The following is a 27,837-nucleotide window of genomic DNA, read 5'->3' as shown; positions in this document are numbered from 1 at the left end:
GCACAGGCAGCTAAATCTGGCACTCAATAAATACACAGACTAAAGAATGTAAACTAATCAACTTTGAAAACTAACTCATGGTTCTATTAAACTTTGTGCAATGTGAAAATAAATGAAAATTTAAATAAGCCTGGCAGCTTTTAAACTGGAAATAATAGCCAACATCTTATTCATTAACAGCATGCCAGCTACAAATATAACGCTCAGTACAAGTACTGCATTCATTATATTTTAAGTCATTTTATAACTGGCTTAGATTTCTGACTTAGTTGACCAACCCGCAACATTATATAAAAAAAAATTCTGATCATATTAAAGTTAAATGAACCACAATTAATTGAATAGGATTTAACTTCAGAGCAAATTATTTTCTAAATTTAGTCACATTGTCCAAACATCCCTTAATACGCTACCCTGTCCTGGTCCCGAATTTGTTGTTCTCTACTGTCTTTTCCATCACCCCTCACACCATCTTTGAGCTCATCTTGTCCATAAGATCCATCTTCAGTTCAGTTGGTCTTATTCCCATTTCTGTGAGGCAATCCACACTCCAAGTCAGTAGCACTTAAAGACAAAAAACACGACAACAAACAAGCAGGTGAAAGATGCAAGCATTGAATTTTCTCTCCAAATCTCTTTAGTGGTAAGGTCCAAGCGTGTTGCCTGTTGATCTTAGAAGGCTGTACCTGCGAACCTCCAAAAGCCCTAGCCGGACTACCTCTAAAAGCTTTGGCTGGCTACCTTTGGAATCAGGTACAAAAGGCAAAATTATTTGTACAAAATTCTAAAAACACAAATGGCTTCAAGATATTCTTTGCCTTACCAATAGCTCTGGCAAGTGCATTTTCACAAACAGGCAGGTAAGTTGAAGATGCAGAAGTGAAGAAACAGGAAGAGCAATTTGAGCTCAAGATAATAAAGTGTGAAGCTGGATGAACACAGCAGGCCAAGCAGCATCTCAGAAGCACAAGATGCTGCTGGGCCTGCTATGTTCACCCAGCTTCACACTTTATTATCTTGGATTCTCCAGCATCTTTAGTTCCCATTATCTCTGAGCAATTTGAGCTCATTCACTCTGGTAAAATAATCTCCAGGAGCTCTCTTACCACTTAATTCTTCACATCACCCATTAAGTTTACCACCGAACTTCCTCTCCTGCTTGCCTTATTAGTCAACATTATTATTGGTCTTCTCTCTTCAGCTAGGTCTCTTTTAACACCCATCTCCTCAAAAGACAAGTCCATAATATCTTTGTCTTATCTCGTAACTCCCTTTCCTCTCTTAAATTTGTTGTCACCTTCTAAATTCTTACTCATCCTTCTCATGCAATATCACCTGAAGACACAATTGGTTCATATGCATTCTGACAACACCCAGCTCTACCTCACGACCATCACACTCAAATCCTCCAGCATTGCTCATCAGGCAGCTTTCTAATATCCAATATGTGTCCACTATTCCCAGTCATCATAAATATGGAAAGGTTCAATCAAGATTATCCAATATCTCCAATTTACCTGGCTGATAAACCCAGGTTAAAAGAAAACACACATCAGGTCTCTGCACTTAACCAGAAGCAACTTTTATTGCAAGCAAATTATTTTCTGTCATTGATTAAAAACAAACATGAATTATTACCCAATAACACCCTAACTTATCTGAAAACAAAAAATGTTGGAGATCACAGCAGGTCAGGCAGCATCCTAACACCTTAACTTGTACTCTATCCTCCTTTTCCAAAATAATTCTCATACAATACCAACACAATCAAGATGGATCACAAATACTACAGGTGAGGAGGAAACAAAAGAAAAAAACAAGCAAGTTCTGGCATCAGACAGATTATATGCATCAATTAGATGTTTTCCTTTAGTTCCCTTTTGGCTCCTTTTGACATTTTGAGGTGGTCAGCAGATTGCGGATGCATTGGTTCTCAACATTTCATTCACCAATGGACAATTCGTTCTTTCAATATTTGTGAAAGTGTTTTTTTTAAACTTTTTCTTTCAATCGAGGTCGTGCATAGAGAGACAGTAGCCAGTTGCATGAAATGCTCTTTTACATCTCCAATCACGGAAGACAGAACGAGAAAGACGTTACCTTCTTTACAGATTGAACGTGCCTGCTGTATTGACCAAACACAAATCTATACCTAAGAGTATCAGTCAAATAGATGCTACAATGCTAAGTACTCCTGACCACACACCACTGGTCCTGACTGAAAACCAATCGAAACTCCATCAGTGAACAAAATTGTCTCTAGATGCATACTAATGTAGCCAAGGTGTCTAGCAGCCTGCTCCATACTTGAATAGCCAAACCTGCAGATACATGTGGGATGTTGTATTATAGGTCTCTTTACTAACTCACTCACTCACCAGCTCGCTATATTAATTAATATCGCATTCCCATTCATTCATTCGATATTTACTAATACCACATTCCCATTCATTCATAACTCTAACTAGCTGTTTACTATGACGCATTTTCATTAGTTCATAAAATTGTTATTTTTGTAGTGCATTTTACTATTGCGAGATAGGCTAAATTATTATTCCAAACCCATTACGGCTTCTTCACATCTTCAACCCTTATCAGACCTATTTAGATCAAAAGCCACCTGTGAATATTGAAGACCACAAACGCATTCAGAAACAGCAACCCTCACTGCCTAGTGTCTCCATGACCCACACAAAACTATGGAAAGATTATAATATTAATCAACCCCTAGCAACTGTCTCTCTGACTTGAATAGGTTGCAGAACATCAAATAAGTTTCCTCCACTAGCACGTGCTTGTTAAATACATACCGAACAGATTTGGGAAGAAGGGTGCAGACCCGAAACGCCAGCTTTCCTGTTCCTCTGATGCTGCCTGGTCTGCTGTGCTCATCAAGCTCAACACCTTGTTATCTCAGACTCCAGCATCGGCAGTTCCTTCTATCTCTGAATAGGGCCTTGTCCCATTTAAGAAAGTTACTATCAAAACAGTGTTTCTGTGAAATTGCGTGAAACGAAATTCAGACTGGCATATAGTAAATAAATCTCAGCAAAGTGCATGTATAACTACTAACTTATTTAGATCATATAGGTCTAGTATTTTTACTAACATTTATTAACTTAAAAGACAAAAGAACTAACACCTTTTAATTATAGAAGCAGACCAGACAGACATTCTAATCCAAGTAGCAGCCTGCGCTTAGCAAATGTTTAAGCAATCTCTTGATTCCCTAGGACAGATGTCACAAAAACTTCTGTATACAATAGATAAAGCTGTGCAACACCACAGTGATATATTAAAATTCAATGTAAGGACTGTGTGTAAAGAGGCTACTGTAAGAACTATACTTTGGGATTCCATTGCCACCGCGAACTGTGCTAGTGCGAATGTTCAATAAAGAGGCTATTTTTGTCATTCACCAATTTCAGTCATTATTTGAAACACGATACCACATATGGCACATGAATTCCAGTAATTTATTTTTTAAAATAGATAGTGCTACATCATCTTCCATGGTCTCTTGGTCTGAACCAGTATTTTGTTCCCGTCTGGAGAAAATACGGAGGCATGGGATTGAGGGAGATTTAGCAGTTTGGATTAGAAACTGGCTTTCTGTAAGAAGGCAACGAGCAGTGGTTGATGGAAAATATTCAGCCTGGAATCCAGTTACAGGTGATGTGCCCCAAGGATCTGCTTTGGGACCACTGCTGTTTGTCATTTTTGTAAATGACTTGGACGCAGGCATAGGTGGATGGGTTAGTAATTTTGCCGATGACACTAAAATCGGTGGGGTGGTGGACAGTGTGGAAGAATGTTGTAGGTTGCAGGGAGACTTGTATAAACTGCAGAATTGGCTGAAAGGTGGCAAATGGAGTTCAATGCGGATAAATGTGGGGTGATTCACTTTTGGAAGAATAATAAGGCGGCAGAATACTGGGTCAATGGAAAGATTCTTGGTAGTGTGGATGTGCAGAGGGATCTTGGTGTCCATGTACATAGATGTCTGAAAGATGCCACCAGGTTGATAGTGCTATTAAGAAGGCTTACATGTGTTAGGTTTATTGGTAGAGGGATTGAGTTCCGGAGCCGTGATGTCATGCTGCAACTGTACAAAATGCTCATGTGGCCTCACTTGGAATACTGCGTGCAGTTCTGGTCGCCCCATTACAGGAAGGATGTGGAAGCATTGGAAAAGGTGCAGGGGAGATTTACCAGGATGTTGCCTGGTCTGGAGCAAAGGCCTTAGGGAGAAAGGCCGAGGGACTTGGGACTGTTCTCACTGGAGAGATGGATGCTAACAGGAGATTTAATGGAGACATACATGATGATTAGAGGGTTAGATAGGGTGGACAGTGAGAATCTTTTTCCGTGGATGACGACATCCTCGGAAAAAGACTCTCCCTGTCCACCCTATCTGATCCTCTAATCATCTTGTATGTCTCCATTAAATCCCCTGTTAGCATCCATCTCTCCAATGAGAACAGTCCCAAGTCCCTCGGCCTTTCTCCCTTGTATGAGGGGGCATAGCTACTAATTGAGGGTGGATCAATTTAAGACAGATGTTAGAGGCAGGTTCATTACTCAGAGAGTGGTAAGGGCGTGGAACGCCCTGCCTGCCAATGTAGTTAACTCAGCCACACTAGGCACATTTAAAAACAGTCCTTCTCTAAGCATATGGATGATGACTGGATAGTGTAGGGGGGTGGGCTTAGATTAGGTCACAGGTCGGCACAACAACGAGGGCCTAAGGACCTATTCTGCACTGTAGTGTTCTATGTTCTATTTCCAAGTCCACAGTCCAAAATAACGAGGGGTCGAACAACTGGATGAACAGAAATTAAGTACTGGAAAGGCAAAGTGTTCTCTACCTCCAACTCCATCCCTCTTTCTGACAGCAGTCAGTTCACAAGCCTTGCATCATATTTGATCATGTAAACTCCTACCTCCTAACGGCGCTAAAGCCACATATTTCCACTTACATAGCATCCCCAGCTTCATCTGCCTCAATATACCTGCTGTTGAAACCCTCATTCATGCTTTCAGCCACTCTACCTGTAACTACAGCTGGTCTCCCATAATCTACACTCTAAATTTAATCCAAACTAAGTCTTGTTTCCTATTACCACTGCGTTCAGTAATCTATATTGGTGTCAAGACCTGTCTTGATTCTAAAACCCTCACCCCCATTTTCAAATCTTAGCTTTGCTGTCCTACCTCTGACTGATTAATTGATTGAATTATTGTCACATGTACTGAAATACAGAGAAATGTTTTGCTTGCAAGGGGTACAGGCAGATCACATCAAGCGAATGATGTACAGATCAAAACTACTAAGAGGTATACAGGTTACATTATTTGAGGCTAAAGTTCATTCAACAGTCTGATAATGGCAAGAAAGAAGCTGCTCCCGAACCTGCTCATGTCTGTGTTCAGGCTTTTGTATCTTCTGCCTGATTGAAGAGGCTGTAGGAGACCATTACCAGGGTGAGATGGGTCTTTGATAAAGTTGGCAGCCTTTCTGCGGCAACGAGCCACATAAACAGAATCCATGGATGAAAGGTTGGCTTCCACGATGGTCTAGGCTATGCACACCACATTCTGTAGCTTCTTATGGGCCTGGGCAGAGCAGTTGCCTTATCAAGCTGTTACGCACCCGAACAGTATGCTTTCAATGGTGCATCTGTAGAAGTTGATGAGGGACCCTATGGACATGCCAAATTTCCTCAGCTGCCTGAGGAAGAAAAGGATTTGCTGCATCTTCTTGACTGTCGGATTTATGTGGGAAGTCCAGGACAAGTCTTTGTTTATCATCACTCCAAGGACCTTGATGCTCTTCACTCTCTCAGCCCCAGTTCTGTTGATGTAGATGGGGGCGTATTCTCCTCCTTTCTTTCTGAAGTCAATGGTCAGTTCTTTAGTTTTGCCGATGTTGACAGATTCATTTCATTGTACCATGTCACCAAGCCCACTATCTCCCTTCTGTATTTTGACTCGTCATTGTTAGATATCCATCCCACTACGGTGGCGTCGTCAGTGAAGCTGTAGATGGCATTCATTTGGAATTTGGCAACACAGTTGGAGGTGTACAGAGGTTACAGAAGGAGCTGAGGGTCTCCAGTATTGAAGGTTATTGAGGAAGAAGTGCAGTTACCTATCCTCGCTGATTGCGGCCTATGGGTCAGTAAGCTGAGGATCCAGTTGCAGACGGCAGAGCTGAGGCCAAGGTCATGCAATTTTGAGATCAGTCTGGAGTCTCTGTCGTCTCCTCCAGCCTCTCAATCCTCTGACCTGTCTGAGTTCCTCTAAATTTTCCCACTTATGCATCCCCAATTGTGATTGACCCCCATTAATGGCTACATTTTCAGCTGTCCACGTTTTAAGCTTTGGAATACTCGCCACTTCTTACTTAGTTTGCCTCCTCTAAACCACTCCGTAAAACCACCCTTTTTGACCATTCTTTGGTAGCTAACATAGAAGTCTGAGTGGCTCTTTGAGTGGCATCAAGATATTTGTGTCAACTCTGCTTGCTAAGAATAATCCATGTGCTTTCAATGATAAAACACAGCAATAGAACTTAGCAAGCAATAATTTGTCCAAGTAAATTATTACTCAATAACACCTTATGTACTTGTTGGAACAGAATTACAACTGGCCTCTAAGACATATATGCCTATCAAATTTTTAAAGACGATATAACTGCTCGAATGGCAGTGCCTTTTGGCATCAACTGCCTTTAATTGGCAAGAAAAAAAAGACAGTATGGAACTACAAACATAATCCATGCTTGCAATGTGACACGATACCTTTTGTTTAATTTATTATAATGCTGCCCATAATATCAGCTTCCTAGTTTAAAAGATTCTAAAATGAAGAACCAGTCAATCTTTTGGAAAACATCTCTGTTCCATTCATAAACATAACTCTGATCCATCCTCACTCACAAAGTATTCTGTGCGAGACTAAAAAAAAGCATGCACATGTAACTTGGCATGTTTCTCTTTTTACTCTTCTATATTCATGTTTTACTTTGGCTGGAATTTGCTCTGGGTACCTGCACAAGTTTATTCTTCATTCACAAAGAAAAGACCTTGTAGGAGAAAAATTTAACTGAATCAGGTGAGGAATAACAACACGATGTTACCGACTGCAGCATGGCAAGTTATCTCTCCATGACAAAGAGAAACCCACTTCCACAATTCAAGCACACAATAGCAGTTTTCATTAATGACTTTGCTTTGTCAGGTCTCCACTTCCTTGCATTCAAAATGCAACATTTCTCTGTAATCGAAGGCTAGATAACTGCCCTTACAGCTGTAACTTTTAAAGCACCGAATAGAAGGTATTATCTTGCATAAACTGGTACTGAGATGTTAATGTGCTAACATCCCATTGATTTCTATACTTCTATAAATTAAAGTCTTTTATCTGCCTACACATAGGTATGCAGGCACTGCCCTGAAGCTTCCTGCCCAGCTAGGAATTCAGTGTAAAACTTTTGTAACTCCTTATCTCCCCACACATCGGTATGCAGACAGACACTGTCTTGAACTCCCTGACTGAATAAAATTAGAATTAAAAACTGTTTCAAATAAGGCTGGGTGGGGAACATTAGTAAAGGTGTGAGACATGTAACTTCTGTCACTGACAAAGGGGGCAGGGCACTGATTTTGTTCTAGCCAGACACACTGTCAACTTGAAATCACAATATGTCCCGATAACAACTTGAAATCGCCTCCTGCCATTAGCAGCCACTTCACTAGCAATCGATATTATATCCTGGTCTTTTATGTTCTTGATGTAATAATTGTTTGGTATCCTGTCTTTGTCTCTTGTAGTAATTGTTTCATGTATCATGTCATTGTAAATTGTGAAATTGTTTTATGTATCATGTCTTTTGTAAAGTACAAAAAGCGGGGACTGTCTGCTGCTCGGAGAGAATTACTTGCGAGACTCTGCACTCTGTGCCGGGTTAAGTACAGTGATTCTCCACAGCTTGTACTTGCTTTGTAATACAAGGATTTGTGTTTTTCTAAACAGGTCAGTGTCTTGTTACTGCATCAAGTCCGTGAGGGTCTCTGAAAGCGAACTTGACAGGACTGAAGCAAGCTACATTACTTAATGCAATTCAATCTAGTTGATGTGTTATTTCAACAGTTGGCTAATCATAAATGAAAATCTGATTTTACTTAGGCATTTTGTTTTACTAAGTGCTGTTAGAATCAAAGCTACACAAGATATAAATTCTCCAAAAATAGGTGCTTAAATTGTTTTTTTCAAGTTGTTCCTCATTAATGAATAAGATGATCAACTAGAATGTAAAAAGGATTTTTACATTTCTATCAACTGCAATTTTAAAAAACGTGCAATCTTTTACTTCAGGTTGAAGTGCAGCAGTGGTGAATAGGGTCCGGTAGAATCTGAACTCCGTTGCTCAATTTACCCATAAGAAAACCTTCGAAATTACCACCAATAAAGAAACCAATACACAGCATAAAAAGATAGGTAGCAACCACTCCAAAAGTTGCAAAATAAAACAGTTAAATACTTCATTTAAAAAGTAGAACAAGATACATTGCTATTGCATTTTGCATTAAAAAGAACAGCTTCAGGGAAGTTTTTGTTCCCAGTACTAATTTTATTTTAACTGCAATGCTGGTTTAAACAGCAAAGCTGTGTGGTAGTCTGCATGTATAGAATTCTAATTTAATCCAAAATATTATTCAGAAACTAAGCGAAAATGACTACAGTGAGACCACACAGGTACATTGATCTCACGAACATAACAGCAGGAGCAGACTACTGGATTCCTTGCGCCTGCTCCTCCATTCAAGAAAATCATGGCTGAATTCTACCTTCTTTCACATCACCTAGCTTTGTATCACCAGAATTCTAAATGTGACCTTGCTCTTTGTATAAATTGTGATTATAGTATTTAAGTAACAACAACCCCAGGACTGATACCTGCACGTGACCACGACAGCCTGCCAACTTAAAAATGTTTTCCAAATATTACTGCTGTCTCTTTTCTGCCTCATCCTCTAACCATGCTTTCGCCCCAGTTCCATGAGCTCTTTGCTTGAATGTCAACCTTTACATGGCACATCCATCAAATTCATTTTGAAAATCTAGGAACAATGCATCTGACTCCCCTACCTCATTAGTTACAACTTCATAAAATTCTAAAACTTGGGATTTTTTGAAAATCTAGAAAATTTTAGAAAACAAGCTAGTGCATCCACAATCTCTGCAGCATGTTTTTAAGAATGCTAGGATGCAAGTCCTCAGGTGTTGGGGATTTGTCAACTTTTTAGTCCCTTAAAACCAGACAAAAACATTGGAAAAAACTTAATGACCTTAGGTTGCTTATTCACATTACTCCCTTGTTTACTTCCATTCATCATACGTAATTTGCATTATTTATTGCGATAACAGACAAAATATTTAATCAATGCTGCTGCCATTTCCCTGTTCCCCATGATTTCTCCTGTCTCCATCTCTATGGGTCCAATGTTTACTTTTGCTACTCAATTTTTTTTAAACTTGTGGAAGTTCCTACAATCTGATACATGTCGTGTCTGGCAAGTTTACTCTCACTTTATATTTTTATCCATTTTAATCAACTTAAAGTCTTGCCAGAAATCAAGAGATAAGATTAATTTCATCAGCTTCAATAGAGGAATCTTAGTGCACTACGTTATGGATTACATGCTAATTTTAACTGAATAAACTCCAGAAGCTTGAACACATTACAGGTAACAGTTTGCTTCAGAATTATTTGTTACAAAGAACAAAGTGCTGTGTTGAAACTTAGCCAGTCTGGCAGCAGCTGTGGAGAAAGAAACTAACATTTTGAATCCAATGACTCTTCTTTGGAACTCAAAAGAGGGTTTGAAGTCATTGGGCTCAAAACATCTGTTTCTCTCCCCCAGACCTGCTGAGATTCTCCAACAGTTTGTTTTTACTTCAGGTCTCCAGCCTCCACAGAATTTTGCTTTTATTAAAACAAGCTTATTATAATATTTTTAGTTACAATACTTTGCTCACTACAAAATAAAAAGCAGCTATGAATAAAAACTACAAACACACTGGCATTAGCAATAAAAAAATTCATTTTAATAGGCTGCAAATTTTGAACGTACTTTAATGGGTAAAGCTTTAATTTTTCCACAAATGAAGTTTAGCTTTCACAAATATTCCAACATCCAAGTGAGTAAAGATGAAGAAACTTGATTATCAGGGACTTTCAGTCATATCATAGGTCATAGAATCCCTACAGTCTGGAAATAGGCCCTTCGACCCAACAAATCCACACCGACCCTCCGAGCATCCCACCCAGACCTATCCCCCTATAACCCATCTCACCTACACAATCCTGAACTGGATGGGCAATTTAGCATGGCCAATTCATTTATCCTGCACATCTTTGTGCTGTGGTTGGAAACCGGAGCAGCTAGAGGAAACCCATGCAGATACGGCGAGAATGTGCAAACTCCACGCAGTCACCCGAGGGTGGAACTGAACTCTGGTTCTTGGTGCTGTGAGGCAACAGTGCTAACCACGGAGTCACCGTGCCGTCCCAAAAAATGACTGAAGACGGCTACCAGCGCTTTACACTCTCATCTAATGCAGGTTATTAGATTGACAGCATTCATAACATTTCTGCGAATTAACACAAGCCCAAACAGGGTTGGTTTGCAAAGCAGACTCCTGCCGTGTTGAGTTCTTGTTTCCCATTACAGCAGATGTAGGTGTCCTTGAAGTCCTTAGCAAAAGAAGCAGAAGCAACATTTTTCAACAACCAGGAATACTCTGTCTTGTGCAATTCATTTACACATATATGCCAAATTAGATCAGGTCTGCCATTACATAATTTTGGGCTGTATGGTCTCCATCTATATTATAACTGTGTTATCATTCTATGGATTCATAATGATCCAATGCCTATATATGGCATATGAATTATATTATGATTACTTATGAGTTGACTAACTTTTTAAAAAGATATGAATCCCCCAAAGACTGACGGAAATAACATGAAATCTCAACCTTTGGCTAAGATATTTTACAGTAGTAAACTAGCCAAAATCAACACAGATCAAACATTACATGGCAGGCAACTAACAGAACAAATTAAAGAAAAGGTAGTTTTGTATTTAGTTGACAAAATTAAGTTATGTCTCAATAAATCTTTTCACTGTGCGCTGTACCTCTGGCAGATATGTAGCAATACAAGATTAAATCTCAAGTATTCCCACTTTGCCAAGCAACCTTTTTTCAGAGCTTGTAGAAAACCATTCTGTTGAGTATGAGTATTCCAAAAAAACAACTGTCATCATCGAGGCCTACCTTGGTAATCCCTTGTCCGTAAATTACCAAATGTTCCACTTGATTTGCCCTCTTTTTGAAGCAGAAAAGCAGCTTGCTCCAGCATTCTAATGTGTTTGTTAATTTAAAAACAGTCCTTTGCTGCCCTTCACAGCAGGAAGGATGATGTTTCTCTCTCTCTCTGTCCAAATATCTTTAACAACTCTCCATAAATTGATAGGCCATAATAAAGTATAATCCAGTTAAGACACTTGCGTTTAGTGAAAACCCAGAATTCAAAAATAAATTACATTCTCAAATCAAAGGCTCAGGCATGTGTAAGTCATCAGCCCAACCTATGCAAACCTATACAAGATAGAGTGCAAAGAGAGTGTATTTCAGTGTCCTGGATTCCTTATACTTTACTACAGATATTTGGAAGACATACGGAGAATTTGGGCTTAAAAAGAGGCGGCTTTAAAAGAATTCATCAATAATCATCACCACTCTATTGAACCTAAAGCCGTAACACACATTAAAAACAACAATTTCAAAGTGAGCAACTATTTAAATTGGCACACAAAAGCAACAGACATAAGAAAGCAAACAATATTTCCCTGCTAGAAAAACTGACACTCTCTTCTATACAAAAAGCCATAACAATAAATACATTTTCAGCTGTCAAACAAGGGTATAGCTAATGCTTCACATTTCACTTCATTGAATTTTAACTACCACTCATATGCTCATTCTACCAGCATGTCTATGTTCTTTTGGATGTTCTACAAAAGCTTCTTGCCAGTACACAATCCTTCCAAGCTTCACATCACCTGAAAACTGCCCCTGGTTGCGCAGCACAGCATGAAATGCTTTTTGGATCAAGGCTTGTTTTGAAAAGTTTAAATGAAATGTCGAGTCAATATAACAATCATTTAAAGACAACAAAATCTAACATGGTTTTCAGAGGTAGAGATACAAATGCAAGCTATAGCTATTTCCCAAACACTAGCCCCTCAACTTATTCACTCATCACCTCCACTTCCCAATTACTGAAATCCCTCCCCACTTCAGACTCGTGCAGTAACTTCCTCTCCTGCAGTTCTGATGTTCAGGCTCACATACTGCCTGTACTTTTCCTGGCACATGATTATTATTTCTCTCCTGTGTTTGCTGCTGGAAGGCTCACAAATAAGATGTAATTCAGTATGTGGGATTGGGAGTAGCTCCTTGTGGACTGTCATTTCCTTGACCTTTTTCTTGTTTGCTGCCCTTATCATTGATATTTCATGTGCTTTCGGAAGCTTTCAAGGACAAGTTTACTTACCACACCATGTAGCTTGAACCCTGATAACAGCAAAAGGGTGGTATATGGGGCCCGCACAAGAGCGCTTCATACAAACAGAGTATAAAGAAATAAGTTGAATGAACTACATACACAACTTCAGTTTGGTAGTCATGACTGAAGATAGACAACACTGGAACTAAATATAATGAGTCAAAATGTCACCACTGCAGAGGAGTTATCTGGTTGTGCACAGAAATAGCATTAACCGTTAGGAATAAAGTCATTTCTATTCTTAATGGTTAGTAATATTTCCGTACTCAACCAGAATACAGGAAGAGTTTACATTATTGTAATATTATGCTTATATTATTCTTTGACTCAGGAACAAATTTATCTGGATTCCAATGTTATGACAAAAGGCTTATTCAGCAAAATTCTCAAAAAATGCAACAATGGTAAGAGTGATTTATGATTTTGAGCAATAAACAATGGAAGCTTGGCTCCGTAAAGAAAATAATCAATCAAATGTCTGCAACTTATGAGAAGAAGTACAAGTGCGCAAATACATGGATACAAAATACTCGGACAGGCAAACGTCATCAATATAAATCACATATAATCTATGCCTTACACTATATATACACAAATAATTATGTTTTCAATCATAACCATTAATCAAAATCCTATTCTTTACAAACTAGTAGCTGTACACAAATAAAAATGTAATGTATTCCAAGCATGTGTAGATTGGTTGAAACATTAATCCAGAATGGAACTCATTTGTGCACACCAGGTCACAATATTTACTCAGAGTGACCACAGTAGGTTTCAATGCACACACTTTGCTCTAAATTCCCCTGTTTTCTGAAAGGGGAAATAGTGGCTAAATAAAATTTACTTAAATTACATTAACCAAAAACTTTCATGTGCAAATCTCATCTGGTACTCCACACTTGAAAATGAACTTGTCCTTCTACACTTACGACAGTCTATCATAATACTAATTCAACTGAGAAATCTAAAAGTTGGATTCAATTTTTGACATATTCTTGTCTGACAACAATATGATTAATGATGTTAATCAAGTATCAATGAAAATCATTTACACAATCAGTAGCAAAGATGCAGCTTGTATGAAAAAGAAAGTTGGCAAATGAAGATGCAAATGGAAGTACTACATTAAACAGTATTGTAAAGACAGCTGGTCAGTTACTTTAGGATCTTTAGACATTGAATACAGTAAAATGGATCTGGGCAAGAAGCCCAGAATCAAAAGACTGAGGTTGCTGAGGTTATTCACTCTGAAGAACAATATCCCGAAAAGTCAATATTCAAATCAAGCTGGATGAAATCGTCATTTGAAACAATAACAACTTGTATTTCCGTACAAGTCGAGGAATCAGAAGGCCATTTTGTTCCTTGATGCAGTTGTGCCATTCAATAAGATCACAGCTGATCACACTACCCCACACTCCTGCCTACCCCTCATAACCTCGCACACCTCACTAATCAAGAATCCATCTATTGCTACGTTAAAATTATTTAAGAATTTTCATTCCACTGCCTTTTGAAGCGTTTTAAAGACTTAGCACTCAAAGCAAAAGCAATCTCCTTCTCTTCCTCTTAAATACACATTCCCTCATTTTTAAACAGCAACCCCATCTCTAGATTTTATCACAAGAGAAGGCATTCTCTCCACATCCATACTGTCAAGATCCACAAGCACCTCACATGTTTCAATCGTCATGTCTTCCCCAATCCAAACTCCACAGATAGAGACATAGCCTGCCTCATCTGTCCTTACAAGACAGCACTCACCCCACACATATATATTCCAAGTAATAGTCTAGTATGCTTTGTATCTGAATTATTTCTAATGTATTATCATTACATTAAGGAGACCAACACTATCATAATAACAAAATAGCATCTTTAACAGAGTAAAGCATCCATTCTTCACAGTGACATTATAAATCAAAATATATAACCACGTCACCAAAGGATATATTAGCACAGGTGACCAAAAGCTCTCTTGCGGCTTTGTTTCATTACTTAATCAAAAAAAGTCTGGAAATACCCAGGTCAAGCAGCATCTTTGGAGAGAAAGAGTTAACGTTTCAGGTCAATGACCTTTCATCTGAACTGAAACAGTATCAAATATTCTTGAAACTGTGGTAGGGTGACAGAAGAACATAGCAGAAGATCTATGATGGGGTGGAGGCCAGGAGAAATTTTTTAAAAATTACGGAACCAAACTGAGGGTATGCAGTGGGGAAGGGGGTTCGGGAGAGGGAAAATAGCAGCTAACGAAACAAAAGGACAAGGTGGCATTGCAGGGCAGCTATCTGAGACATTATACCAAAAAAGAGCCAGAGAGTGTACTGACTTAGAAAAATAGCACTGAAACGGGTCAAAGGAAAAATGCTAGAAAGGTAAAACGAATAGCTCCTTACTCAAATGCCTATTGTATTTGGAATAAAAATTAGCAAATCGGTATGTGCTTATTGCCATTATAGAGACAGGTTACAAGGAGATAAAAGCTGGAAACTAAACAGTCAGGGGTACGTGACATTTTGAAATGAAGGCAGGAAGGGAAAGGTAGTGGGGTAGCTTTGTTACAACGAGATGGAATAGGTATGATAGCAAGAAATGATCTCAGTTCAGAAGATGTAAAACTCAAAGTGGAAGAAAGAAATAATATTGGGCAGAAGACTCTGGTAGAAGTAATCTATGGGTCTCTAAAAAATAGCCATACATTAATATTAGGTGACTTTAACTTTCATGTAGATTGGCGAAAATCAAAATTGGCAGAGATAGCTACAAAGAAATATTCACAGACTATATTCCATGGATTTGTTACCCTCAGAAGAAATTTATCCCGATCTGTCTTAAATGGTTGAGCTCTCACTTTCAGATTAGGCCCTCTGGCCTTAGATTTTCCCACAAGTGGAAACGATCTCTCAGGATTTACCTTGTTAAGTCCCCTAAGAATCTTTTATGTTTCAATAAAGCCATCTCTTATTCTTCTAAAACAGTCCCAACCTACCCTACCTCTTCTGAAAAGAAAATCCCTCCATATCCAGAGTGAAACAAGCACGGAGAATGCTGGAAAAATTCAGCAAGCCTGGTAGCATCTGTGGAGAGGAGAAACAAGAGTCAACATTTCAAGTACTGTGTTACTCTTCTTCAGAACTCAAGAGTCATACCAGACTTGAAACATTAACTCTGTTTCTCTCTGAGGCTTGCTGAGTTTCTCCAGCATTCTCAGAGTTTGTTTCAGCTTTCCAGCATTTGCAGTATTTTGCCTTTAGTCAACCTAATGAATGCTCTGTTGACTGCCACCAATGCCAGTATACTTTTCCTTTCACAAGCCAACCAAAATTATACACAGTTTTCTAGGTGCAACCTAACTACTGCATTGCATAGTTTCAGCAAGACTTCCATGTTTTCATACCCTGTTCTATTTGAAATAAAAGTCACCATTCTGTTTGCCTTTCCTATTACCTACCAGACTAATATGATAACTCTTTGGTATTTATGCATGTGAACCCCCAAATTTCTCTGTGCTGCAGTTTTCTACAGCCTTCCTCATTAATATCCAGATCAGCTGCTCTTCCTGCCAAAGTGTATAACTTCACACTTACTCACAATATATTCCATCTGCCAAGTTTTTCCCTCTCGTAACTTGTCTATATCCCCCGCAGGCTCTTTACATCATTCTCATTACTTGTCTTCCTAAATGTTTTTGTCACCCACAAACTTAGCAATAGTGAATGCGAGACTATGACCATCTCCAATACAAGACAATCTAACCACTACCCCATGACACTGAATGACAATACCATCACTGAGTCACCCAATATTCACATTCTACAGATTACCATTAACTAGAAACTCAACTGGACTAGCCATATAAATACAATGGCAACAGAAGCAGATTACAGGCTAGGAATACTGTGGTAAGTAACTCATCTTCTGTTTCCCTGAAGCCTGTTCACCATGTACGAGGAACAAGTTAAGTGTGTAATGGAATAATTCCCTCTTGTTTGGATGACTGCAGCTCCAACAACACTCAAGCAGCTTTACACCATCTAGGACAATGCAGCCCACTTGAGTGGCATGACATCCACAAGCATTCACTCCCTCCACCTCAGCAGCAGTAATGTATACCTATCTACAAGACACACTGCATAAATTCACCCAAGATCCTGAGACAGCATCTTCCAAATCCACAAATACTTCCATCCAGAAGGTCTCAGGGAGCAGTTATACAGGAAAACTACCATGTGCAAGTACTCCTCCAAACCATTCACCATGGTGAGTTGGAAATATATTACCATTCCTCCACTGCTGCTGGAATTCCCTCCCTCAGAGTGGGGTCTACAACAAATGAACTGTAGCGGTTTAAGAAGGCAGCTCACCACCACCTTCTCAAGGGGAACTAGGGATGGACAATAAATGCTGGTCAGCCAGTGATGCACAGATCCCATGAGCAAACAAAAATAAGACTTGAAGAATCAAGCAACACAGAACACATTTACCTTAACACACATTCCCTAAAAACTAATTCTCGCCTAACTACAATAAAGAAATTTTCAGAAAAATATACAAGTCTAAGTCCATAAAGACTACAAGAAAATTAAACCACATTTCTCTTTTCAGCAGATGCAATTTTACTGTTTAACTTATGACATTCCTCACCTGCAAACACAACCAACAGGTTTAATATTTCCTACAGTGCTTAGGATTTGAATAGTACTAGTATGACTGTATATTTTTTATTGCCCTGGGGACATTAAGGATGAACCATGTGAATGGGACCACACGTATGACAGAAAAGGGCAGGCTTGACTTGACTCTTTCCTCAGAAAGATAAGCCAGAAAACCCAGGTGGCTCCGAGGGTGATTGCATCTGTTGAATACAAGCGATTGAGTTTTTCTATGTCAGTGTTCTTTCTTTGTAATTTATTCTTTATTTTCACAGCTCTTTGATTATAAAACTCAGCAGTTTCTTTACTTACCATTAAGTGTTTAATGTTAATAACCTGTGTCAATCTATATTTAAAGATCTCATTATGTCAGACTATTGACAGTGATAATTTTTGTACCGATTTTCTTGGGTCAATTTTTTCAATTACTTTCATAATCTTGAAGCTATCAATTAGATCATCTAAGAAATTCCTATTTTCAAATAAACCATTAATTTCACCATTGTTCAAATTTCTGGTATTTGGTTTCCTTCACTTTTAACTTTAGCACCCACTTGAGGACAACAGCCTGATCCAAACTAATGATCGAGATCTTGGTGAGCAGGGGACAATTTTTAAAGTTTCCAGATGCAAACCTAGACAGTCTGTCTCTCCATTATCCCTTGTTAAAAGTCATAATGACCCAAGATGAACTTGAGGACCTTGTTCACAATTTATCAACTGGACAAACTTCCATAAATAGCTATCCTTCATTGTAACTTTAGATGAATTATTCACGAGCTATTACTGTTGTCATTGATATTCAAGGTGAAACTTGTCAAAATACAACAAATGCGAGACAACCAGGTGCAGAGATGGGCAAACACAACAGGCCAAGCAGCATGAGAGGAGCAGGAAGACGTTTTGGACCTAGATCCTATTCCTGAACAAATCTGATTTTATGCTCACTCCCTTTAAAAAAGAGTTCATTCAAAATTGTCCTGAAGACCTGCACCCAAATTAATGTTAAACTTACTGCCCAATAATCTGATTCACCACATGGCCCATTTTAATAAACATGATTCATTAGCCCATAACTGGAGAATGTCAACCCCCAAAACGGTCAGCTTTGCATTTCAAGAAAACTTATTCACATCATTTTACTGGGTCAGGTAAAAATGACTTAGGGCCCTTTTCCAGGTGAACAAAGAAACTCAGGATTACTGACAAGTTATGCGATTGGAAGCTTCTTTAGTTTAATCCATTCTCCCAAAAATTTAATTCTGGTGTGAGTGACAGAAGGCTCCTTTGTTCATAGACAGTAGCCAAGTAATTGGTAAAACATTTGGACAGTTTTAAAACAAAGAAGAAATAACATAATTGTCAACCAGTTCCGCGAAATGAAAAGTCTGGTTACGTTCTACAGATGCCCTTTAGAACAACTGACAAGTAAAAAGAGTAAAGGAGGGTCACTGGACTTGAAACATTAACGCAGTTTCTCTTTAGATGCCGAGTTTCTGCAGCAATTTTTTGTTTGTGACACATAGAACATTACAGCACAGTACAGGCCTTTCGGCCCTCGATGTTGTGCTGACCTGTCATACCGATCGCAAGCCCATTTAACCTACACTATTCCATGTACGTCCATATGCTTGTCCAATCACGACTTAAATGTACCTAAAGTTGGTGAATCTACTACCGTTGCAGGCAAAGCATTCCATTCCCTTACTATTCTTTGAGTAAACAAACCACCTCTGTCCTATATCTTTCACCCCTCAATTTAAAGCTATGCCCCCTCGTGCTCGCCATTACCATCCTGGGAAAAAGGCTCTCCCTACCCACCCTATCCAAACCTCTGATTATTTTATGTGTTTCAATTAAGTCACCTCTCAACCTTCTTCTCTCTAACAAAAACAGCCTCAAGTCCCTCAGCCTTTCCTCGTAAGACCTTCCCTCCATACCAGGCAACATTCTAGTAAATCTCCTCTGCACCCTTTCCAAAGCTTCCACATCCTTCTTATAATGCGGTGACCAGAACTGTACGCAATACTCCAAGTGCGGCCGCACCAGAGTTTTGTACAGTTTCACCATAACCTCTTGGTTCCGGCACTCAATCCCTTTATTAATGAAAGCTAAAACACTGTATGCCTTCTTAACAGCCCTGTCAACCTGGGTGGCAACTTTCAAAGATCTGTGTACATGGACACCGAGATCTCTCTGCTCATCTACACTATCAAGAATCTTACCATTAGCCCAGTACTTTTCCTTCCAGTTACTCTTACCGAGTGCATCACCTCACACTTGTCTGCATTAAACTCCATTTGCCACCTCTCAGCCCAGCTCTGCAGCTTATCTACGTCTCTCTGCAACCTACAGCATCCTTTGTCACTATCCACAACTCCACCGACCTTAGTGTCGTCTGCAAATTTACTAACCCATCCTTCTACGCCCTCATCCAGTTCATTTATAAAAATGACAAACAGAGGTGGACCCAACACCGTCCATTGCGGTACACCACTAGTAACTGGTCTCCAGGATGAACATTTCCCATCAACTACCACCCTCTGTCTTCTTTCAGCAAGCCAATTTCTGATCCAAACTGCTACATCTCCAACAATCCCATTCCTCCGCATTTTGTACAATAGCCTACTGTGGGGAACCTTATCGAACACCTTGCTGAAATCCATATACACCACATCAACCGGTTTACTCTCATCTACCTGTTTGGTCACCTTCTCAAAGAACTCAATAAGGTTTGTGAGGCATGGCCTTCCCTTCACAAAACCATGCTGACTATCCCTAATCAATTTATTCTTTTCTAGATGATTATAAATCCTATCCCTTGTAACCTTTTCCAACACTTTACCAACAACTGAGATAAGGCTCACTGGTCTATAATTACCAGGGTTGTCTCTACTCCCCTTCTTGAACAGGGGAACCACATTTGCTATCCTTCAGGTATCTGGCACTATTCCTGTAGACAATGACGAGTTAAAGATCAATGCCAAAGGCTCGGCAATCTCCTCCCTGGCTTCCCAGAGGATCCTAGGATAAATCCCATCCGGCCCAGGGGACTTATCTATCTTCACCCTCTGTAGGATTTCTAATACCTCTTCCTTGTGAACCTCAATCCCACCTAGTCCAGTAGCCTGTATCTCAGTATTCTCCTCGACAACACTGTCGTTTTCTAGAGTGAATACTGTAGAAAAATATTCATTTAGTTCTTCCCCTATCTCCTCTGACTCCACACACAACTTACCACTACTATCATTGATTGGCCCTAATCTTACTTTCGTCATTCTTTTATTCCTTAAATACCTATAGAAAGCCTTAGGGTTTAACCTGATTCTATCCGCCATGAAACACATTTGATTTGAAGTTCCAGATGCCATTATAGTCCACACAAGTCAATTGACAAATCGCATGTGAAACAACATCAGACAGAAAAAACAATGGTGTTTTGGAGATTATACAATAGCTCCAGCACGATCACAATTAAACAGCCTGTTCTGCTCTCTAAAGCAGAGAGAACAAAAACATTTCAGTAAAGACACAAATTACCCAGGTCAGAAGCAGCAAACATTGACAAGTGTGAAGTTTTCATTTGTTGAGAACATTTACTTCAAGTGCATTGAAAGGGTAATGGCAAACTTCCACATCCCTAATATTTCACAGAAAAAATATTAACCAACGCATTTAGTTCAGAGTACAGAGAGATTGAGTACTGTGCCTCTGAAAGACACTATCAAATGAAAAGGCAACTACTCAGTTACTCAGCATAATATTAGTGATTACATTGGCTCTACCTTAATTGCACAACAGTTCCACTAAGTATTCAATAAAACTCAAAATTAAAACATCCTGTAACTGCATCCCACTGCCACACTGTTACATATTTCCTACGTCTATGTACCTAGTTATTACTGACCTTATTCAGTTTGAATAGTGTGATCAGCACAAGAGGGGAAATAAGAAGCATGTGACTTACACTAGTAATTACACAACTGAATATTTTCATGGCAACTTTACCGTCACTAACAACAGTTAGAAAGTAATTATCATGGCTCCGGCTCCATTAAAATTAATGGTCTATTGCACATCTTATGTATTTAAGCCAGCTTTCATGCTGCTGTCACTTAATAATAAAAATTATGGTGTGCCACTGAATCTGCAAGTTTGAAGATTAAACCAAATGATAGTACAATATTGTACTGCTCTTTTGCCCAATTTATCTTTTGTTTTCCTTCACAATAACCTCTGCTCAAGGCCAGACACCTTCTGCTTCCCATATGTAATCTGTAGCCTTAGGAGGGTAATGCCATCCTGTAGCAACCTAATTTAGCTTCTTCATAGTAGTGAGAGATAACAGTAAAAAAAGGCAATTACCCAATTAAATGTACATTTTTTAAAATGGACTGTTGGGAATTATAGCAGAATTTGCCACAAGGAATTGTAATTTAGACTGATTTTGGATAAAAGGTAGATTAGCCTTTCAGGAAAAGGCTCAAATCAATCCCAAGGATTTCATTTCAACTGCTTACATTATGTTTAAAAAGGAACAATATAGTTCTTTAAAAGAGTATGTTGACTTAATAGTTATATCACTGGAACTGTAGTAGTATTGGGGCTTGGACTAAATATTTCAAGATATGAGTTCAAATTCCAACATGCCAGCTGGAGAATTTGAATTCAGTTAACCAAAGTAAAATCTGGGGGGGAGAAAAACTACTTTCCATCATGACCAAACCTAAACAACCAAACTCAAATTATTTTTTAAAAAAGCATACTTGGTTCAAAAATCCTTACCTAATCTAGCCAATGTGACTTCAGCCCCCACAACGTGATTACTACTTGAGTGTCCTCCAAAAGTGCCTAGCAAACTACTCAGTGTATTGAAGCTTGGATCACTTCTACCCTCTCAAGGGTAATTGGGGATGGCCAACACAGTCTAGTCTTGCTGGACACACCAACGTCCACTGAATGAATTCTTAAGGCAGCAATTTGCTATTTGTCTTCTTCCATACTATGCAAACTGAGCACAACAAATCTTTTGCATGTTTTGTATTTAAAAAATTGTTAAATTTCTGATTTTCAATCCATAAGACGAGGAAACACCACTTACCGTCACAGATTTCAGTGTCATACCATGGTAGGTGCCCATTGTATCAATCTTGAAACCTTCAGTTTCTGAAAAAAATAAAAAGAACAATCAATTTTATGTATAAAATGTATAGAATGTTTAACGGCTCATCATCACATACAGCTTTAACAGAAAACAACGCAAATCAAGATACTATGTAAATGGGTACAGCATTGTTATAAATCAGGGACGAATGCAAGAAGACGAACAACATGGCAAAAAGAATACTGGCAGTACAAACAGTGAAAATAGTTTACAGTACATTGCTGCACATCTATCCCAATTGAACCTCACAATAGGAGGTCTGATTTCACCAGAACTCATCCTCAATCACAAGCAAAGGAAACACATTTCACTAAAGATCTTGAACAGCAGTCAAAAGGATAATTTCTTACTGAGATGCCACTTCTTAACCTGAATTAGTGCTGAGGTGAATTGCATCACTGTACTAATCATTCTTTTCATCAGAGCTCAACAAACTCAGATAGAGTGAAAATGAATCTGGAACATTGCTATTTGTAAAGCTGATTTTACCATGAGATTTCACCATTACAGCTGGAAATTTTCCAGTTTGGTGGATCATCTATGCTTATGTATGATGTAATTACATTTTGCCATGCTAGAACAGTAAATAAAAAAGGCCAAAAAGCATTAATCTAAGTTGAATTGCACAAATGCTCCTGAACGTTCTCTAAAGTAGCTTATTTTTTAAAATCCACTAATCACAAATAGAGGCCAAATAAGTTGCACAAAACGAGGAAAAAATTCCAAAAACTTACAAATGGGATTCTTCAAACGAATAAAAAGAGTCAATAAAGACAACTTCAACTTAATTCTGAAGATCAGCAGCTCCTAGTAAATATATTATGGTATGAAACTCCTAACTGATTCACTCATTTGGAAAGCCTGTGATAAAAATCAGACTTATTAGCCAAACTGTACAGACAAAATACTGTAACCACCTACATATACCATTTAGCACTCTATAGCAGAACTGTTCAAATTGAAACATGCACACCTGGATTAGAATGATGTATTCAATTTTTCTTGCGAAGAATTTTTGTGACAATTCAGCTGCAAGTAACTAGGTGAGAAAGCTTAAGTTATCTCTTCGTGACTTGCATTAAAAATCTGGAACTGGATAGAATTCAATCTGCAGCTATTCCAATCTATAACGCTCAAACATTCAGTGCCATCATTTGCACAAAATGTAAGGTGACAACTGCATTATTCTTTCCACATGGCACTATGCAGTAAGTCACAAGACCAAGAGGTTGCAACAGCTTAACTAGGAAGGCACAGATTCAATCCTTCATAATAGTGAATTAACAATTTGAATCATGTAGTACTTTTAAAGGTAGTAAAATGTTCCAATGTCAAGTATGCTGCTCAGTGAAGGTGGGTAGTATTGCAGTAAGAGCAATTCTTTATCACTTTCTCACAACAATTAGTTGGAACTTTCTGGGCTTACCAGCACTCTAGCAAAATGTTTATCAATGTGTGTTTTTTAGATCAAGTGCAGTCAGCAATCTGAGATGTATCAACAATACAGACTTAACACATCAACAAATGAGTATTGGGAAAGTGGGCAACAGAACATTAGAGGCAGACCCTACCAGCAAAAGAATTACTAACTAATACCTATTAACCTTGGTTTAATGTAATTCAGGTAGTCATAGGTAATCATTGGGGGGAGGAAGGGGGTTTGGATTGGATGCTGTTCAAAGAGTCAGTGCATGTGTGATGGGCCAAATGGCCTTTTCCTGCACTGTAGAGATTCAATGATTTATTTTATTTCTAACCAATATAGGTGAATTATCCAATGCAGTGGGGGGAGGAAACGCTTTGACTAGGCAAGTGTCGAGTCAGATATAGCTGTTCAAAATTAGTTGAGCAAACTCATTCTGCTCATTGCCAAAAGCACAACTGCAGTTATCTTATAGAACTGCTAACTTTAAAATTAGCTCACGTGGAAGAATGGCAGAGATGTATTTTCCTATTGTCTTTATGTTAGACGGCAGGTTTATTGGAAAGTTGTATTGTATTCAGCTCCATTCCTTACCAAATGAACTGGTTTCTAACCATGTCTCCTGTCTCAATGAAATGTATCTCACTCCTTTCAAAATTGCATAAGCCAACATATACAAAATAAAAGTAGCAAACAGGCCCTTGAAGATGCCTATTTCCATTCGTCACATTATAGGATCAATTAACTCAGTATTGGATTAAAAAGTGAATTCTTGGATCACAGAAAACGCAGCATATTTAATATAACAAGTAACATTAGGCCTGTGGTTAATTATTTGTGAAATTTATAATGCCAGTTCAGAGTAGTAACAACATTATCCGGAGTCAAGTTGTGTTTTATCATTTTACATGACAGTCAATAGCAATACGCCAGATCTATTCTATTTGTTAATTTTATCTTTTTAAAACTTTAAAATGTGTAAACTAGAACTGGCTTTTAAAAACAAAATGGGGCCACAGTGTTGATCCCAAGAATGGATGTTTAATTTATTCGTAACCCCGTTCTTTGTCAATATAACGTAAAATTTGCTGGGTTCTGAAACTAAAGTTAACTGAAAAAACATGTGAGACTTGGTAATAACCTGATGCTTAGAAAGGTCATTGGTTCTTAAAGTGTTTTAGTTTGGCAGAAGGAACTTGCATGTGTGTTTAGATTGAAGCACTGTAACTCAGCAGTAATGGACTAAACTATCACAATAACTGGGGAGAAAGCTGGAACTTTGATTGTCATGGAACTAAGTTTCATAAATATCACAGTTGATTGGATGCCATATAAGTAGCAAATAGGAAGTGCAACGTAGGCCGAGGTCACAGCTCATTACAACAAGAGACAAGCATCTTTCTAAGAAGGAACAAGCAAGTCTTAATAAGTTAACTAATCAGAGCAACGTGGAAGGCATGACACACTTGTGATGTGTGCCAGTTATCAAACCAATCAGTTGCTGGAGAGTGGATAGCATCAAGACTTTAGATACATAGCTTGTTTGAAAAGAACTGAAAAACAGCTTGCAGCACAGGAGAAATTTAGCTAACTCAGGGAAGAAGCTGATTAACCAACGAATAAAAATTGAGACTGACCACCTGTCTGGTCTGATCTTTGGGCAAGCCCACATAAAAGGGTTCATTTGTGATTGTGTGCATACGCGGATAAGATTTTTGCAGTATTTTTTGTAGTGTACTCTGTCCTCATAAAGAACATTAAGTATATTCCATTGTTAGAAATGTCCAGGTTAATTGATATGCAGAGTAAACCCAACAGATCAGGGTACATTGGTAAAAAAGCCTACACCCTGCTGAACTGAATGGCTGTTGTTCAATTGCAGTATTAAAAATCCTTAAGATTTTCAAGTCCTTTCGATTTTTATGGCATTGTACTGAACATATTCAGACAGTAAATATCTCAAAAGGCTCAAAAAATGAGTTAATCTCATAACTGACCATGTGATATAAAATACAACAGCACCAAAATGGGAAAGGGACAGTGCTCATCATTCATAACACTCAGAGATAGCAGGAACTGCAGATGCTGGAGAATCTGAGATAACAAGGTGTAGAGCTGGACGAACACAGAAGGCCAAGCAGCATCAGAGGAGCAGGAAAGCTGACGTTTCAGGCCTAGACTCATGGCCTAAAGCCTTTTCATGCCCAGAATAAACGGTCCTCACAGGTACAGATTTTAAACCCAAGAAAGTAGAGTGTAAAAATCAGATCAAAAACATTTGTAATTAGCAATACAAAGACTGGGAAAGCTGGAATCGAGATAGGAAAAACAGAGCAAAGTTTTATTTTAAAAATCTCCCAAAGGAATTAACTTCTAATCAAATGAGAACAGTTTCCTTCAGCAACAATGACCAATGATCACACTATTAGAATTTACTTGAATGCACCAGCAGTAACATTTTTTTGAATTTATTTTGAGTAATCAGTGGCCAATTACTTGCACTGCAACTGCACATCCAGCCTGGTGATGTGATTCTGTTATAGTCCAGCCTGAGAAGGAGTAGGGTAAATCTGGTCACAGAACTTCTAGATGTTAAAGTATGCTTGTGCGTGCTTCAGAAATAGTTTCTCAATTTACACTATGATCCCAGTAATTGCTGACAATGTTAGCTTCAATACAACACAAATCCAGGTCAATATCTACATTAAATCATTCTACTTGCTTATAGCCAGCTTCTATGATCTGATGAGCTTCTATGATCTGTTGAAACAATCGGATTGCAAAAATATCAAGACAGCATTGTGGATATTGAAAGCATTTTAATAAAAATACTAAACCACTAGGGGTGACTTGGGTCATATTAGTCATTATGAATGACTTTGCGTTTAATATTCACTTTCAATGATTGCGGCACTTTCCAAAAGAACGTGACAATCGACTTAGTCAATTTAAAAGAAACTTATTCAAAGTTTCAGCAATGGGATAAAGAGCCAGTTTGTTTTTTTATAAATATAGCGCCCATTGCAAAATAAATATTAGCAAACGCCTGGAGGTTTCCACTTTTTCTCCCCCCACCTTTTCTCTACTCAAACCCATCACCACCCCATTCATTGCTGAATAACATAATGGAATGTTTTAATGTCCTGTTTAACAATATTTCAGCCAAAAGTGAAACTTCAGTGCAACATGCTGTCAAAACAGTACTGACTGCACTGAACTGCCCCTCTAGAATGTGCACTCAACAGTGGTCCTCAAGTTCATGACTATATGTAGCTCATTGAATGAACTACCACCAAGTCACAGTCAACAGCAAATGTAACACACTAATAATTAAACTGAATGAGGTCTTAAGAGGAAATTTAATTACAAGTGTGCAATAATTATTGTGATCCTAATGTTATCAAGATTCAGTCACCACAGACAAAGTAGTATCTGGAAGTGAAAAAGCACATTTAAATTTGTGATGTCATATGGCCTTCTTTACATCACATTTATCTGTTATTACATCAAAAGTAATTGCATTTCCATGCAGCCTTTAATTTAGTAAAACACTCCAAATTGATTCCCAAAATTAACTTAAAATGTGACACACAAGTAGACAGAGGGTGACAAAAAGCTTGGTCAAAGATGCTGTATTAAGATTAGAAAGACGGCAAAGTTTAGAAAGTAATTTTAAAAATTAGGACTAGATGAAGGTAATAGAGAACGTGACAGCAAACCATAAGGTAACAAGAAACAGGCATGCAAGAGGTCTGAATTGGAGGACTGCAGAGATTTTAAAAATTTTTAGAGATGACAAGGCCATAGAGGAATGTGACAATGAAAAGAATTCTGAAATCAAGGCATAGCTGTACCAAGTGCTAATATAGTTCAGCCAGAGTTGAAGATGTACAAGAACTGGTCAATGTTAGGAACAGAGATAACAAAGTGTGAAGCTGGATGAACACAGCAG

General features: G+C 38.4%; 1 protein-coding gene across 1 annotated transcript in view; it reads right to left on the bottom strand.

Moving 5' to 3' along the window:
* The window catches only part of cdc73 (cell division cycle 73, Paf1/RNA polymerase II complex component, homolog (S. cerevisiae)), a 308,312-nt gene that overhangs the window by 219,592 nt on the left and 60,883 nt on the right, over positions 1–27,837 (bottom strand). Inside the window, exon 10 of the mRNA XM_048538849.2 lies at positions 22,400–22,464. Coding sequence (XP_048394806.1) covers positions 22,400–22,464 — 65 coding nt within the window. The remainder of the gene's footprint in view (positions 1–22,399; positions 22,465–27,837) is intronic.

This window comes from Stegostoma tigrinum, chromosome 8 (assembly GCF_030684315.1).
Source record: "Stegostoma tigrinum isolate sSteTig4 chromosome 8, sSteTig4.hap1, whole genome shotgun sequence".
Classification (NCBI taxonomy): Eukaryota; Metazoa; Chordata; class Chondrichthyes; order Orectolobiformes; family Stegostomatidae; genus Stegostoma; species Stegostoma tigrinum.
Note: the sequence above shows the minus strand (reverse complement) of the source record. Positions and strands in the feature narration are given on the sequence as shown.